Genomic DNA, 16776 nt, shown 5'->3' on the forward strand with positions numbered 1-16776 from the left:
AGGTGGCAGCCAGTGGGATAGTGTTTAGTACTCATTAGAGTGATAAACTTATCTCTGAGCTCCAGGTCACTTCCTGCATTTGAAAAGAGTCCAGAACAAATGTGACTACATTTTTGTATCTGCTTGGGTTGTTTGCTATTTGTTTCTTTTGACAAGAGTCCTTTGAGTCAGTTATATATGTCTTCTGTAGCCCCAAACAGGTATTTTTCCTGCCTTTAGGGAGTTAGTGTGCAAGCTTTCCCGTACACAAAAGATGTGTGTGTGGGAAGCTACAGAATTACATGCAGTACATATTTATTTGAATACTTAATTTTATTTAGAGTAATGAATCCAGTAATGTGCCCATCTAATACCGTTGAGGTGCTACTGATAAAGTCAAAAATACAATCCAGAGAATAAGGCTATGTACACACTACAGCTTACATCAGTATAAGTTATATGTTGCTCAGGGGTGTGAGTAAGCCATCCCCTTCAGCGATGTAAGTTACATCCACCTAAGTGCCCACAGTGCTATGTCGGCAGGAGAGTTTCTTCCACCAGCATAGCTATTGCTGCTTGCACGGGCTGGAATAATTAAGTCAACGGGAGAGCTCTCTCTCATCGGCTTAGGGCATCTGCACTAGCATTGTTGCAGTGGCACAGCTAGTAGAACTGTAAGCTCTGCAGCGTAGCCACAGCGTAAGTCTGCAAATATGATGAAAGGGCTCTTTGCTGACCCTTACTAATGCATTCACAGCCATTTTGAAAACATCATTTCTGCAATAATGCCCAGATTCCCACTCTGAAAGGGGACTATTACTTCTAGTGGGACTGCTCATAATAGTAAAGTTTAAGGACATGTATGTTTGCAGGATCAGACCCTTTGTTGTGGCATAGGCTATTAGGGATGTCCTCAAATCTGTTTCTTCATTCATTGTAGTAGTGGATGTTGCCACTACTACCCTGTTTATTGATACTGTTTGATTTCAAGAATGTCAAAGGTTTAAAGAATTGGGAAGTCTTTGTGTTTTAGAGAAAATGAATACAGTTGTCATTAATAGTGCGTACTTCTATATATTGGACTATGATAATATAAAAACTTCTTGTGCACTAAATGTTTTCATTTTCATGCCTTATCCCCACAGTATACATTTTCAGAGGCAGAATGATTTTGTGAATGTAGCATAGAGTTTGTGTATGATCCCATGCAATTCATAGAACCTTTCTTTGCTTCTGTTTTTATATATGTAAAATGGGGACATATTTGTCTTGGGGGGGGTAATTACTTTGACTCTAAAGTATCTGGATTAAATTTGTTTTAAGAGTGAATAACTTGAGCTATAATGGAGATTCTGGCATTTAATTTTTTGTGCAGATTTCTGCCTTTTTGTTAGGGATTATTGATGTGTATTTTCAAATGAGGATCAAAATTAGTCTGCAGAATTTCTGTATACGTTTTTGTATTGCAATTGGTGGGAACTCTGACGGCTATTTAGGTATCTGAACTTGGGTAGAGGTGCCTAAATTTAGGCACAAACAAATGGAAATCCTTGGCTTCATATATGTGTGTGTGTGTGTGTGTGTTTTGTTTTTTTTTTTGTTTTTGTTTTTTGTTTTGTTTTGTTTTGTTTCGTTTTATATATATATATAATATAAAAATGGAGTTGTTTTTAATTGGAGGAACAAGTAATAAGGATGGTTTTGCATATGCCTATAAATCTTTTTTGCATTTCTAGGACTAATGGCAGAAGAATAAACAAAGATGGCAGCTATGGTGCCACCAGTGAAGCTGAAATGGCTTGAACATCTAAACAGTTCCTGGATCACAGAGGACAGTGAATCTATTGCCACTAGGGAGGGAGTTTCTGTCCTGTATTCTAAATTAGTCAGCAATAAGGAAGTAGTGCCCTTGCCCCAACAGGTTCTGTGCCTCAAAGGACCTCAGTTACCAGATTTTGAACGTGAATCCTTATCCAGTGATGAACAGGACCACTACTTGGATGCCCTTCTTAGCAGCCAGCTGGCACTGGCTAAGATGGTGTGTTCAGATTCTCCATTTGCTGGAGCACTTCGAAAACGTCTGCTTGTGTTGCAGCGTGTCTTCTATGCACTTTCTAATAAATATCATGATAAAGGCAAGGTGAAACAGCAACAGCATTCTCCAGAAAGCAGTTCTGGATCAACAGATGTTCATTCTATCAGTGAGCGTCCCAGGTCAAGTACAGATGCTCTAATAGAAATGGGAGTCCGGACTGGACTAAGCTTGCTATTTGCACTACTAAGACAAAGTTGGATGATGCCTGCTTCAGGACCTGGCCTCAGTCTTTGCAATGATGTCATTCATACTGCAATAGAAGTTGTGAGCTCTTTGCCACCCTTATCTCTAGCAAATGAAAGTAAGATTCCACCAATGGGACTTGACTGTTTATCACAAGTAACGACATTTCTTAAAGGAGTAACTATTCCTAACTCTGGGGCAGATACTTTAGGTCGTAGGCTAGCATCTGAGTTGCTTCTTGGTTTAGCTGCCCAGCGTGGTTCTCTGAGATACCTTCTTGAATGGATAGAGATGGCTCTAGGAGCATCAGCAGTAGTAAATGCTATGGAGAAAAACAAAATACAGCAAAGTCCTGAAGGGATGATCAGTTTTGACTGCTTTATGAATATATTAACACAGATGCGGAGATCTTTGGTATGTATCTAAGACTTCTATTTGGAATTTGATTTTTATTATGGTTAAGTCTTTCATTGTCATTAATTAACAACTTTAAATAAATTCTTACTAATTTGAATCTAAACATATCGCCTCAAAACTGAATGGAATATGTATCCATTTTTAGTAGTAGTATAATTGCTTTGAAGGGGTTAGAAATTGGAAAGATTATATTCATTAACATCATCTTGTTTGAATGTCTTTTTGCCTACCACTCTCAGCCGCCTAAAAAAGCCAACTAAACAAGAAATCTGACACTTCTCGTGTGACAGTACAGAGTATGAAGAACGTACGAATAATTATCCACTTGCAAATACATTTTATTCCAAAGTAAATACAGTAAAAAGTACAAAACTGGGTTTTAAAGTTGTGTAATATACTTGGTTCACTGTTCAAATTTGTGTAGCATGTGACATCCCCACCCTCCTAATTAACCCAGGTGTCTGCTGCTTGTACCTTTGGGAGAAACAGCAAAATTTACAAGCTGTTGTGTAAGTTCTGAACAAGAGTGAAATTGATGCGATTCTTGTAAATTGCCCTTGGGAGTGAGGTTCCTTTCCCCACTCTGGAATATTCTTTAAAGTCTTGAAATCTCGGGGGGATGTGCAGTCAAAAACCTATCATGCGTAAGCTTAATGTGCACAAACTCAAACAGGGGCAGATTTTTCTCTTAAACTGAAAAACAAAAACCTCTGCCCGCCCATCTACTAAAAAACCTAAATTATTAAACCTATTTTGAAAGGGATTAAAAGAATGGGAGAATTTTTTTATGTTTTTTTTTGGGTGGGGTGGGGCACAGCACAAAACTAATAAATGTACTGCAGAAAATCACTATTGTATATGCACAGTAATACAGTTGGTCATATGGGTATTTTACAGTTTGTGTCAGCTCTATGTTGAAAGAAGGTGAGCTGACCCAGGGATATATTAGGGACTAGTGCTTTATTTAGGAGGATTTGCATCAGATTCTGAATCAAACCAGACGCTTTAAAATGCTTGTAATAGTGTTTGTCTTTCAGACCATAGTTATGTGCGATAAATGTACCAGTGAAAGACCAGTGTTTGCATAGAAAACCTCTGCTTATATAAAATTGAAGCTGTCTAATGTCTCTAACTTGTTTTGATGATTAAATATAAAAACATCATTGAAACCATTGGAGGATTTGCATCATACACAAATAATAGTGTGTGATCTGTGGTTTAAGAGAAAAAGCATTCACCTTAAAAATGCACACAAACTACTACTTTAAAACAGTATTAAGGAAATCAAAACTCAAACTTAAAATTTAACCCACCACTATTTTTGGAGTGGTTAATTAAAAATTAAAAGTCTTAGGAATATATTAATTTCCCATGTTATTGTTTAGTTATTCAAAATTAAAACTTGTTTTGGTTATAGACTGATTTCCGAAAACAAATTTGATTTCACTGCACAACTAGAAGAATAAATGCATCAAAAATATGTTGTGTAATGTGCCATTGCTGTGTGTACTTCTCTCTTTCTGACAACATCACCAATGTTTTTTAAATTTGTAGGGATCATCTGCTGATCGAAGTCAGTGGAGGGAACCAACTAGAACGCCTGATGGTTTATGCTCTCTCTATGAGGCAGCTTTGTGTTTGTTTGAGGAGGTATGTCTTTTAATGAACTTTGAGATTAGAGTGAAACAGTGCAAAATACAATTCACTTATTTGTTTAGCTCACATTTTTTAAAAGTGAGATTATTAACTTTGTGGTCCTTCCAAGGATATCCAAGTGTTTTACAAACGTTTTATGAATTAAGCCTCACACCTATCCTGTGAAATGGAGGGTGGGGAGGGGGGAGAAATCCCCATTTTACAGAAGGAAGTCTGAAGCTAAGATACTTGGCCAAGATCATAATGCAACAAGTCTGTTGGATGGCTGGGCATACAACCCATATATCTCTTGACACCCAGGCCTGCATTTTAACCACCAGATGACTGCTAAAAGTCAGTACTGTGCATTAGGTAGAAAATTGAATTAATCAGAATGATGGGAATGTAAGAATACACATGTTGGTTGGCCAATAGGAAAATGCATTGAATGTCAACTAAAATTCTTGTTTAGTTACCTTGTTAGTGTTGTTTTTTATTTTATTGCATTAGGTTTGTCGAATGGCATCAGACTATTCTAGAACATGTGCCAGCACTGACAGTATACAAACTGGTGATGCTCCCATTGTTTCTGAGACTTGTGAAGTGTATGTTTGGGGTAGTAACAGCAGCCACCAGCTGGTAGAAGGAACACAAGAGAAAATACTTCAGCCTAAACTAGCACCAAGTTTTTCTGATGCACAAACTGTGAGTGATTTTTGTAGTGGTATCTAATGTACTGTAGTCGTAAACTTAAGAAGATACATATCATTTTTGAAGTTTTTCCAGTTTTTATACTTTAATAAATAAGATCTAAAGAGTTTTTTGTGATTAGTTTTGACTTTCAAGTCCTAATATTTGAAGAGAGAAAAACATCTGGAAATATATCCTAATTCTTTTTGGGTCTGTGAAGAAACATGATTGTTCTCTATAGTAACACTTAAACATGAATCAGTTTTTTCCTAAATGACTGTGAACAGGTGTATAAGTAAATCCTCTAGTTCATTGTAAAAGCTGTTTGAAAAGAAGATTATTCTTTGGGTTACTACATTTTTTGTGCTTCACTCTTTACCCAAAAAAAAAAAAAAGTGGCCCTAAAGACCAAAAGATGTTCTAGCTGTTAATATTTATTCTCCATCAATTACTTTCACATCAAGTTTGCTTAGTTTAAAAGTCAAAGCAGGATCTTTCTAACTGCTGACACAGCAAGCTTGACTAGCTTTTTGTTCTTTCCGTTTTCAGTCATGGATTATGCTGGCACAACTTACCACTTTTGTTGATACGTGACACAAAATAGAAAAGTTTGTTCTTTTGCTACAGTTCTTTTGCTGCTGTGGCTTTGCAATGTTTGTGTAGGTAAAAGCTTGTTTTGGTCACTAGACAAAGATGTGATTATGGTCCAGATTCTGCAGTCAGTTCTGTTGAAGTCAATGGGAATTTTTATATGCCAAAGGACAGTAGGTTCATATCTCTAATAGGGCAGGCTTATGCATCAACATAACTACATTTCAAGCAAATATAATCTACAAAAGCTTAATGTATGTTGTGTGTGTGGTTATTTAAATACCCACACAACATATTTTGTGTGCTGCACACTTTGTGTGGAAAAATTCCTTCTTGTGTTCTCCAGGTAATCTTATTCTGCCCAGGAACATTTAATCCTTGGTCTTATTGCCCTTAAATACATATTTCTTCTGTGTTTTGTGTATTGTTAATGGAACTACACATTTTAATGTTCAGTGAATTCATAATAGTGTATAGAAGGGACTATTTATCATCAGTTACAGTGAAGCATAACCTACTGTAAATCTATTTCATTAAGTTGTTTCTTTGTTTTTTAACCCTGGAAGCAGGGATGGCCGAGGCAGCAAAGAAATCCATGTCCATTCATGAATCTGACAGAGCTAAAGGAGGCCCAAATCACCCTCGCTAAACTCATGCCAGAGAAAGTCCCTAGTACCTATGTGTTATTTTACTATTCCTGCTTGATTTAGTTTTGTGTGTTTAAGGTGAGAATTACAACTTAAACTATGTGAGTGAAGAGGTGCAAATTACTAGGTAAAATAACTTTATTGGGGTGTATTTGTATTATCTATGTAGCAAGAAAATAGCTTTATTTTGGAATTTAAGAATGCTTTTAATTTAAGATTTACAGAAGATCAACTTAACCTGCGTTCCCATAGCTCGTTCAAGTCCAAACGCTCCTTAATTTTTAGTTTGCATTATCGCAAAAAGAACGAGGAGTACCTATGGCACTAACAAATTTATTTGGGCATAAGCTTTCGTGGGCTAAAACCCACTTCATCAGAAGTATGCAGTGGAAAATGCAGTAGGAAGATAGATACACACACACACAACATGAAAAATGTGTGTTGCCATACCAACTCTAAAGACACTATTCAATTAAGGTGGGCAATTATCAGCAGGAGGAAAAAAAACTTTTGTAGTGATAATCAGGATGGCCCATTTCAAACAGTTGACAAGAAGGTGTGAGTAACAGTAGGGGAAAAAATTAGTATGGGGAAATAGTTTTTACGTTGTATAATGACCCATCCACTCTGTCTTTATTCAAGCCTAATTTAATGGTGTCCAGTTTGCAAATTAATTTCAGTTCTGCAGTTTCTCGTTGGAGTCTGGTTTTGCAGTTTTTTTGTTGAAGGATTATGACTTTTAGGTCTGTAATTGAATGACCAGGGAGGTTGAAGTGTTCTCTGACTGGTTTTTGAATGTTATAGTTCTTGATGTCTGATTTGTGTCCATTTATTCTTTTGCGTAGAGACTGTCCGGTTTGGCCAATGTACATGGCAGAGGGGCATTGCTGGCACATGATGGCATATATCACATTGGTAGATGTGCAGGTGAATGAGCCTCTGATGGTGTGGCTGATGTGATTAGGTCCTGTGATGGTGTCCCTTGAATAGCTATGTGGTCAGAGTTGGCAACGGGCTTTGTTCCAAGGATAAGTTCCTGGGTTAGTGTGTGGTTTTTTTGTTTGTTTTTTTTTTTTGTGGTGTGTGGTTGCTGGTGAGTATTTGCTTCAGGTTGGAGGGCTGTCTGTAAGCGAGGACTGGCCTTGCTTACCAAGATCTCTCTGGTCAGCCAGTTACAGAACTGAAAGTCGCAGTTCTTCAACAAAAAAACTTCAAAAACAGACTTTCTAAGGTTCCACAAGTACTCCTCATTCTTTTTGCTGATACAGACTAACACAGCTACCACTCTGAAAATTATCACAAAAGGGATCCATGAAGGAATACAGCATTCTGTTAAAAGTACAGACTTTAAGCTTTGCTCTAATGTATTTATCTAATGCATTTCCTTTTGTAATATTTTTACCTTTTTTGCTTATAGATTGAAGCTGGACAATATTGTACTTTTGTCATTTCCACGGATGGTTCTGTCAGAGCCTGTGGTAAAGGCAGCTATGGGCGGCTAGGACTTGGTGACTCCAATAACCAGTCCACACTGAAAAAATTGACTTTTGAGCCTCACAGGTCTATTAAAAAGGTATCTTCTTCAAAAGGATCTGATGGTCACACTTTAGCATTTACCACAGAGGGGGAAGTCTTCAGCTGGGGTGATGGTGACTATGGAAAACTAGGACATGGAAATAGCTCAACACAGAAATATCCCAAACTTATTCAGGGTCCTTTACAAGGAAAGGTATGTTTTATGTAATGGAATGTCTTTTTGTTTTCATGCCTTTTTAATTCAATGCTGTTACTTCCATAAAGGTTCAAATATTTCAATTTATATACAAGACTACTCTTTTGGGAGGCTAGAAGGGTAGAAGTTCTCTCTTTCAGCTAAGCACTTAAACATGCACTCAGCTTAAGTCGTGAGTAGTTCCTTTGGTGATCAGTGGGTCTAACTCATGTGATTAAGTGCTTTGTTGAACTGGTACCTAATTTTAGAAGATTACTGATCTTTTTAGTTACATGTAATAATTTTAACACAGAATCCTTAACACTGACAGTGCTTTTCCTTTTCAGAGTTCATTAGTTAATCCTCATAACTCCTCGGTGCAGTCGATTAATACTGTATTATTCCCATTTTTTCTAATGAAGAAACTGAGTGAGAGGCTGAATGACTTGTCAAGGCCACAGACAGAGTCAGTTGTAGAGCCAGGAGTAGCACATGGAAGTTTCTTGCTGTCAGTTCTCTCTCAGTATTAAATGGCAATACATACCACTTTAAGTGATTTTTTTTTTTAAATGACTCTCTTGAGATGATTAAGATGAGCCACTCTTACAACTGCCGTACATGTGGGGGGCAGTGGGGTGGAAAGGAACAGGCCCAGTGGTGAGCTGGAGCCGGTTCGCACCTGTTCGCGTGAACTGGTTGTTAAATTTTGAAGCCGGTTTAAAACCGGTTGTTAAAGGGGTGGGCAGACTCCAGCTCGTGGGCCACATGCGACCCGCGGGACCGTCCTGTCCGTCCCGCCTGAGCTCTCGGCTGGGGAGGCTTCCCTGTGAATTTTTACTCGCCCGTCGGCACTCCGAGCCTTCGGCGGCAGGTCCTTCACAGTTCCCAGACCCTGAAGCAGATTGGTCCATCCAGAAGAAGGTGGTGCAATATTCATAAGAGCGTCTTAAGAGTGGAAGAGAGCCTTTTCATGCTATAATAGCTCTTGGTTTGCACCTGTAGGGAATAAGGCAGATGACAGCTGGGTGTGGGTTTTCCTCCCTTTTCCCATTTAATGCTGCCAGACTAGGTTGCCTTGCAGGCATTATCCAGTTTAAATTACTCCTGTTTAAGCTTGCTTGATAAATAAAAGTTGCGGCCACATGGCCAAATTTCAGATTTCTGTCTTTCTTTGTTTCCCCCCTGCCATTTGCAAATGCCTGTTAAATACTAAAAGAGAGTTTGTAACTATAATTTAATGAACAAGATATATTTTATGGGGGCAAAAAAATGGATCTGTAATACAGTAGTCCAATGTTCTTACTGAAGGCAAACTTTCATAACCCTGTTCCGTAGTGACTCAAAATTCTGTATGATTCTACTACTTGCAACAGCTTCAGTTTTAGAAATGTCGTTTTCTTTGCATGTAACGTAGGTAGTTGTATGCGTGTCAGCTGGATACAGACACAGTGCTGCTGTTACAGAAGATGGAGAATTGTATACTTGGGGTGAAGGAGACTTTGGAAGACTAGGTAATTTCAAAATTCCTTGTATGAAATTGACGTGACCTGTTGCTTTTGAAAAGGGCATATGTTCAGTAATGATCCTACACATTTATTCAGATTTTTTCCTTGTATATTAGGGTTTCTAAAGTTTTCATATTTACTCTGCAAAATTAACTATTACATGTCTGATTGTTTTCAAAAAGCATGCTTCTCCCAGTGCTCCAAACTGTCCCCTATGCCTTCCTTGGTAACAAAACCCCCATACTTCAAATACTCCAGCTTCCGCAACAACTTCTGTAATAATAAAAACACAGAACAAAAAACCTTTGTAGAACATTGCAAAATTAAAATGTAGGTCAAGTTTGTTGTAAAGTATTTTGGGTTCTTAAGTGGTAGGATTACATACAGAAAGGACCAACTGGAAGTTAGAAATGTTGTGGCCAACTGTATACATACTCATGGGGGAAATGGAGAGGGAAGAAAAGATTTCTGTTTCTTGAGTGAGGGTAAGTGTACTGTAGTCATATTTCTCTTTCCTTTGGTTTGTCTGATTTTGAATTTTCTACTTTTTTATAGTTATTTGGGCTATAACTAGGTGACTGATTTTTTTCTATTGAACTGTTGATATTAATATTAATGGTTTGCTATATGTAATTGTTTATGGTAAAGAAATTATTATAGATAAAAGTTTACCTCTACTAATTCTTAAAAGTTAAAACAGTAGCACTCTAGGAGTTACCATCTTTAGAAGGATTAATGGTGATTTGTGTGCTTGGTGAGCAAATTAAAATTTGTATGTTCTATGTTAATTTTGTTAAATGGAAAACATACTTTTCTGTGTTTTGAAATTTCACAGTGTATGCAAATAAGTTATTAAAATTTTTTTTCACTGCAATTTTCATCAGGAAAAAGGTGCTCAAATAACAGTATCACTAAAACCTTATTTATTCACACTGGTTAGAGTGATCCATTATGAATTACTGAACTTTGCAAAATAATAAGTGAGAAAACTATTAAAACCAGTATGCTGCATTTAAAACTTATTTCATTCATTTGACTATTTCAGTTTTTGTCCTGTGCCAGATCAGATCTGGGGTAATGTAGCTTTCCTCCCAGCAGGTAGCAAAAGCAGAACACAGTTGGTACATTTAAGGTTTATTGGATACCAGGTTTCAGTTGTTTCTGTTTCCAGTAGGTGCTGCTCTGAGGCTCGGGTCTTTCTGCTGCTAGATTTTAGAAAATCAGTCTCACGTTCAGTCGTATTGCTCTATTTTCTCGAGATAAGGATGATCATAGCATCTATTTAGTTTATGCTATAGTCCCACAGTCCTCTTGGCTTTCAAAAGTTTACCTGGACCCGAAGTGGGCCGAACATATTCCTGGATTTGCTGTTCTGATTCAGAGATCAGTGTTTCAGGCTACTCATCTTGGGTAGTTCTCTATTCAGTGGCTTTCTGTGATGCTTACCTGCACACACTGATTTTTTTTAAGGTCCACATTCAGGAAGTCACTTACCCTATGAGACCACTACCTTTTGGGCTAGCTACAACCCAGCATTAGAAAGGGTACGTTATCCCCATCTAGCCTAGTTTTGGTGACGCAAATCTAATTAGTGGGTAAGAAATTTCCCTAAATGATGATGCATCATAATGCACTAGTAAACGTTCTGTAGTACATTTTGTAAAAATAATGAAGGGTTGGTAATTTGAGACCTTACTACAGAACTTTTCTATTAAATCATTGCTGAGAAGTAAGCAGAAACATAAAGTTTTTGTGTCAATTACAAGGTGATGAATTAGGAAAGTTCTGTTGTGCATTATAATTACAGATGGATCTTAAAATTCATAAACAGGAGGAAGGAAACATATCAAAATACATTTTTTGTTTTTCCAAGGTCATGGTGACAGCAATAGCCGTAACATTCCAACTTTAGTAAAAGACATTAGCAATGTGGGAGAAGTTTCCTGTGGCAGTTCACACACAATAGCGCTATCCAAAGATGGAAGAACAGTGTGGTCATTTGGAGGAGGAGATAATGGTATGTAAAAACTAAAATTTTAATAATGGTTAACATGGGTCATTTGTGATCTGAAATATGATGAAGTATTTCTACATTTTTGAAAAATCTATTGCACATCAAATGGACTGAGTTGTTATCCACAGAGGAGCTAAAACTGAGGATTGGTGAGACGCTGAGGTAAAAGGTTGTTTGTAGATGCAAATATCTTGTGAAATTGTGTAAAGATACAGAAAGGAAGATTGTAATTAAGCAGAAGGACTTGTTCAGGGGTGTAAGAGGAGATTTAAGTTCATGTGATCATAGAATCATAGAATATAAGGGTTGGAAGGGACCCCAGAAGGTCATCTAGTCCAACCCCCTGCTCGAAGCAGGACCAAATCCCAGTTAAATCATCCCAGCCAGGGCTTTGTCAAGCCTGACCTTAAAAACTTCTAAGGAAGGAGATTCTACCACCTCCCTAGGAAACGCATTCCAGTGATTCACCACCCTCTTAGTGAAAAAGTTTTTCCTAATATCCAATCTAAACCTCCCCCACTGCAACTTGAGACCATTACTCCTCGTTCTGTCATCTGCTACCATTGAGAACAGTCTAGAGCCAAGTTGAGGCAAGTCCATGAAGAGTTTAAAAAAAAAAAGACATTTGTATGTATTGATTTTTACCATACATTTCAATTATAATGTCTTTTAGTGTGAGAGACTTGTAAAACTACAAGATCCGCATGATTTTGCCTGACCTTACTGAAGTAGCATTGTACAGTGATTATAGCACAGGGTCTCTGAAGTCGTAATCCTGGTTGCTGTGTGATCTTGTATAGAGAAATTAAGTACATGCCCATCAGTTTCCATATATTTAATATACTTATAATGAGATTCACCCATTTTTTGCGGGAAACACATTGGAATTAAGCTACATAAGTTTTTTCTATTATTTTTATTTTATTTTATTTTTTTATTGCTGTGCATGTCAATACGCTTGTGTATGAGAGGTCAGAATCTAATCTGTGATTTTTTTAGGTGGAATAACTTCTTGTCAGAAGATATAGGGAAACTAAGATGTATTTCACAATCTTCATTATGGGCTTCAAATCCAATACATTTTGGTGTAACATTCTTCAGTACAAGTATCTTTTATGCATTTACATCCTATGGAAGTGATCACTATTAGCTCAATTACCATTCCATATGATTCCAACCAGAGTACAGTCCATGTACTTTGACTTCTTTGTTTTATTTGGTAGTTCTTAAGACAGAAATGATATAGTGAAGTCAATACACAAATATAAGGATAAGTTTTAATATTAGAACGTAGACTTTGTGTAACAATGGACTAAAAGTTTATCATGTCTGCAAATATGTAGAATGAAATATTTAAAGGTAGTGTAAAGTTTTTTCAAGTTCGTTCACTTTTTCATCTCATGTGACTCCTGAGCCATGAAGTTCTACTTCTGTTTTATTTGTTTTTGTCAAAACTTTTAATGTTTTTTTTTTATATATATTTGGAATAGTTGCTGTCACTACCACATCTCTCAGGAAAAGCCAAAATAAGAGAGACTCAGACTCTGCCATCTCCTGTCTTTACAGCTATTTCAGTGCCAGAAGTACAAATAGGATTCCTCTATCAAGCTTTTCTACTTACTCACTGTCTTCGTTAGAGCAGCTGGATTTGTTAAGATTAAAGCTGTTACTTTGCGACCTCCTAGCGCAGTGTATGTGTGTGAAAGGTGAAAAAGCTCAGAGCAGCAGCTCATATTGCCATCAGTGATCAATAGAGCTAGTTGGGAACTAGAACTTTCATTACATGGGGAATTCTGACCCCGGGGCAGGGTGAAGGGGAGGGGAGGAGGAATTGTTCCAAATTGGAATGAAAACCAAAATGTCCTGTAAAATTCAGGAAATTTTCTATGCAAGACCATTGAAATGTTTCATTTTGACTTTAATATTACATTAAAATATTAAATGATACACAATATACACAGGGGGTATACAGAGGGGGGTTGGTAGGGGAGCCTGGATCCTCTCACTCTACTGGGCTCCAACCCAGAGCCCTGCAAGGATTACCAAGGGTCTAGCACCTAGGAGCGCCTTAAGTCTGCACTCCCTGGGCCTTTTCCTTATCACCCACTCTCTATAATCCAAGTTCTTCTTTGAGTGCTCGTTCACGTCCATTCCACATTAGGGGTGCGCGTGCTGCGTGCACGAGTGTCGGAAACTTTTTCCCTTAGCGGCTCCCGTCAGGCTGGTGGGCCCCCTTAGTGGCGCCACTGCGCCCCACATATATACCCCCGCTGGCCTGACCCCCTGCAGTTCCTTCTTACCGTCCATGGTGGTGTTGGAACAACCCCCCCTACCCCCTTTCTCTCTCATAGAAGAGCAGTCCCTTAGCCTGAGAGTAGCTGTTTTCAGTTCGTTTACATATAGATTGTGAACACTTAAGTGATTAGGTGTTTGGAGGTCTCCAGCACTGGCCCCGGGCCGCAGGGCATACCGCAGGCTCACGGCTTCAAGGCTTGCGCCACGTGTCACAAACCTATGCCAGTTAGTGACCCCCGCGACTTGTGTCTACGTTGCCTGGGGGACGGACGTCAAACTGAAAGGTGTAGGATTTGCAAGGTGTTCAAGCCAAGGACAAGGAAAGAAGTAGACTTTCGCCTAACGCAACTGTTGATGGAGGCTGCATTGCAGCCGCTGGGCCCGGAGCGCCCGACATTGGCTCAGGCTTCCTCAGACCCGGCCCCGAAGCTCCAGGCTAGGCCCCGGCACAGATGGTCCTCCCCGGTGTGGCCCCTGGTGCAGCCTAAAGGAAGGCGCGGTCGTTCCCCGCACAGGAGGCTGGTGCCTCCCAAGGCCCCGGGCGCTGACCAAGAGCGGGAAGGCCGCGGTACCGGCGCTGACGCAGGCGGTCCCGGTGGCACAAGCCCCACTGAGCCCAGACCTAAGTGAGCTCAGTGCGGAGGATGGGCTTGAGGGCATAACGGATCAGCCCTCCACGCCTGGCACCTTTTGAGGCCGCAAAGGACCTCATCGAGCTGTCGGCGGCGAGCTCCCTCCCGTATGCGGAGAACCCTCTGGCACCCATGCCTCGGGTGCCATCGAGGGGTAAGCCGGCAATGGTGTGCCGCTCAAAGACACCGTCCTGGCACCGCTCCTGGAGTTGGTCCCGGTTGAGCTCCGACTCCGCAGACTCGCACTTGCCAGCGGCCCAGAAGGAGGTTGCAGCACCGGCAGTGGGTTGACGCGAAGAAGCGCCAGGAAGGGCACATCGCTCTCCAGCACTGCCCAGAGACTGGCACCGGGAGGAGTTGAGATGGCTCTCACCAGAGGTCTCCCGTAGACGGTCCCGGTCCCGCTCAGCCAGGAGCCGCTCATTCTCCCACCAGTGCAGATGGTTGGCACTGCCATGGCCTTCGCAATCGCCATTGCCGCAGTCCGGCGTCGGCTCCAGCCGCTATAGCTACCCACACCAGGGCCCGGACAGCAGGGACCCTCCGGGGAGCTGGCAACCTCAATGGGGGCCGCCAGGCCATTGGCCCTTCTGGACCCCCTGGGGCTATCAGGAGTGCCAAGGGGCCCCGTCCAGGGCAAGTTACTCAGTGCAGAGGTCCCGGTCCCCGCACCGACGCCAGACGGTGCCGGAGGCAACAGTATCCAGGCCTCCAGCATCCCCCCAGCTTAGACCGGAGAGTCCGGCACCGAGCCCAGTGCTGTCCCATGGACTCCTGCCCCAGCCTGAGCTGGGGGCCCCTGCCACGGAAGATGGGGAGCAGGAGGACCAACCAGAGGGGTTCGAGCAGCAACTAACCTCCTTGTCTTCCCCTGATGAGCGGTGGTGGGTACAGAGGTATCTGGCTCTCTGCCAATAGACCATAGAGCCCACCAGGAACTGCTGCACAGAGATGCCCAAAATTTGGGGTTGCAGGCTGGGGAGACGGTTGAGCAGGAGGACCCCATGGTGGACATTTTGAGCCCCGAAGGGCCATCCAGAATAGTGCTCTCGCTCATTAAGACCATTCAGTCTAACTATAAGACTATATGACAGACCCCGGCCTCCAGTGCTCCAACGGCTAAAGGAGTGGAGCGAAAATGCTTTGCCCCAGCTAAGGGCTATGAGTTCCTATTCTGCCACCCGAGTCCATGCTCCCTAGCGGTTTCAGTGGTGAACGAAAGGGAGCGCCATGGACAGCAGGCCCCGGCCCCCAAGACCAAGGAAGCAAAACGCCTGGACCTTTTTGGTAGAAAGGCGTACTCATCTGGGGGCCTTCAGTTGAGGATTGCTAACCAGCAGGCCATCCTCAACCATCACAATTTCAACTCCTGGGTGGCAGTGGGGAAGTTTAAGGACAACCTCCGGCAAGGTTCCCAACAGAAGGCCCGGGTGGACGAGGGCAAGGCAGTAGGCCAAGACCTCTCTCCAGGCCTCCTTGGATTTGACAGATGTGGCAGCTAGAACAATCACGTCAGGGGTGGTCATGAGGCGCTCGGCATGGCTCCAGGAGTCAGGACTGCCCCCCCGAGGTCCAGAATACGCTCCAGGACCTCCCCCTTCGAAGGGTCTGGGCTCTTCTTGGATCAGAAAGACGCGAGGCTGCATAGCCTCAAGGACTCGCAGGCTACGCTCAAGTGGCTGGGTATGCACACCCTAGCGACTAGCGACCCAGAGGGAGCCCTTTAAGCCTCAGCCTCCCCCTCAACGCCAGTACCAGCCTCACCACAGATATGAGCCTTACCGTAGGTGAGGCAGGGATAACAGGCGATGGCGCAATAACAATAATGCGCCGGGCCAGAGCCAAGGCCAGCACAAACCCCAGCCGGGCACTAAGCCAGGCTTTTGAAGGTGCGCTTGAGGACAGCGTACCAGACCAGTCACCGGATCTGTCCCTTTGTTTCCTGAACCGCCTGTCCTGTTTCTTCCGTGCGTGGTCCACCATTACACCGGACCGTTGGGTCTTACGCACGGTGCGGAACGGGTATGCGCTGCAGTTTGCCTCCCCCTACCCCACCCCCCTTCCCCATCCCTCTTCAAGGACCCCTCTCACAAGCATCTCCTAGAGGAGGAAGTCTGCTCGCTGCTACGGGGGTGGGGGCGGTAGAGGCGGTGCCTCACAGCCTAAGGGGAAAAGGGTTCTACTACCGGTACTTTCTCATCCCCAAGGCCAAAGGGGGCCTTCGCCCAATCCTAGACCTGCGCGGGCTCAACAAATTCCTGGTCAAGGCCTGGTTCCGCATGGTCTCTCTGGGCACCATCATCCCTTCCCTGGATCCGGGGGACTGGTACGCCACCCTCGACATGAAGGACGTGTTCTTTCATATCGCCATTTTGCCAGCAC

General features: G+C 41.8%; 1 protein-coding gene across 7 annotated transcripts in view; it reads left to right on the top strand.

The window, feature by feature from the left end:
- HERC1 (HECT and RLD domain containing E3 ubiquitin protein ligase family member 1) overlaps nucleotides 1-16776 on the top strand; it is a 215851-nt gene that overhangs the window by 41022 nt on the left and 158053 nt on the right. For all 7 annotated transcript variants that reach the window (XM_048867260.2, XM_048867261.2, XM_048867267.2 and 4 more), the window contains exons 2-7: nucleotides 1716-2671; nucleotides 4229-4324; nucleotides 4820-5014; nucleotides 7655-7966; nucleotides 9363-9459; nucleotides 11327-11470. In XM_048867260.2, coding sequence (XP_048723217.1) covers nucleotides 1742-2671; nucleotides 4229-4324; nucleotides 4820-5014; nucleotides 7655-7966; nucleotides 9363-9459; nucleotides 11327-11470 — 1774 coding nt within the window. In that variant the 5' untranslated portion in view covers nucleotides 1716-1741. The remainder of the gene's footprint in view (nucleotides 1-1715; nucleotides 2672-4228; nucleotides 4325-4819; nucleotides 5015-7654; nucleotides 7967-9362; nucleotides 9460-11326; nucleotides 11471-16776) is intronic.

The sequence above is a fragment of the Caretta caretta genome, chromosome 10 (genome assembly GCF_965140235.1).
Source record: "Caretta caretta isolate rCarCar2 chromosome 10, rCarCar1.hap1, whole genome shotgun sequence".
Classification (NCBI taxonomy): domain Eukaryota; kingdom Metazoa; phylum Chordata; order Testudines; family Cheloniidae; genus Caretta; species Caretta caretta.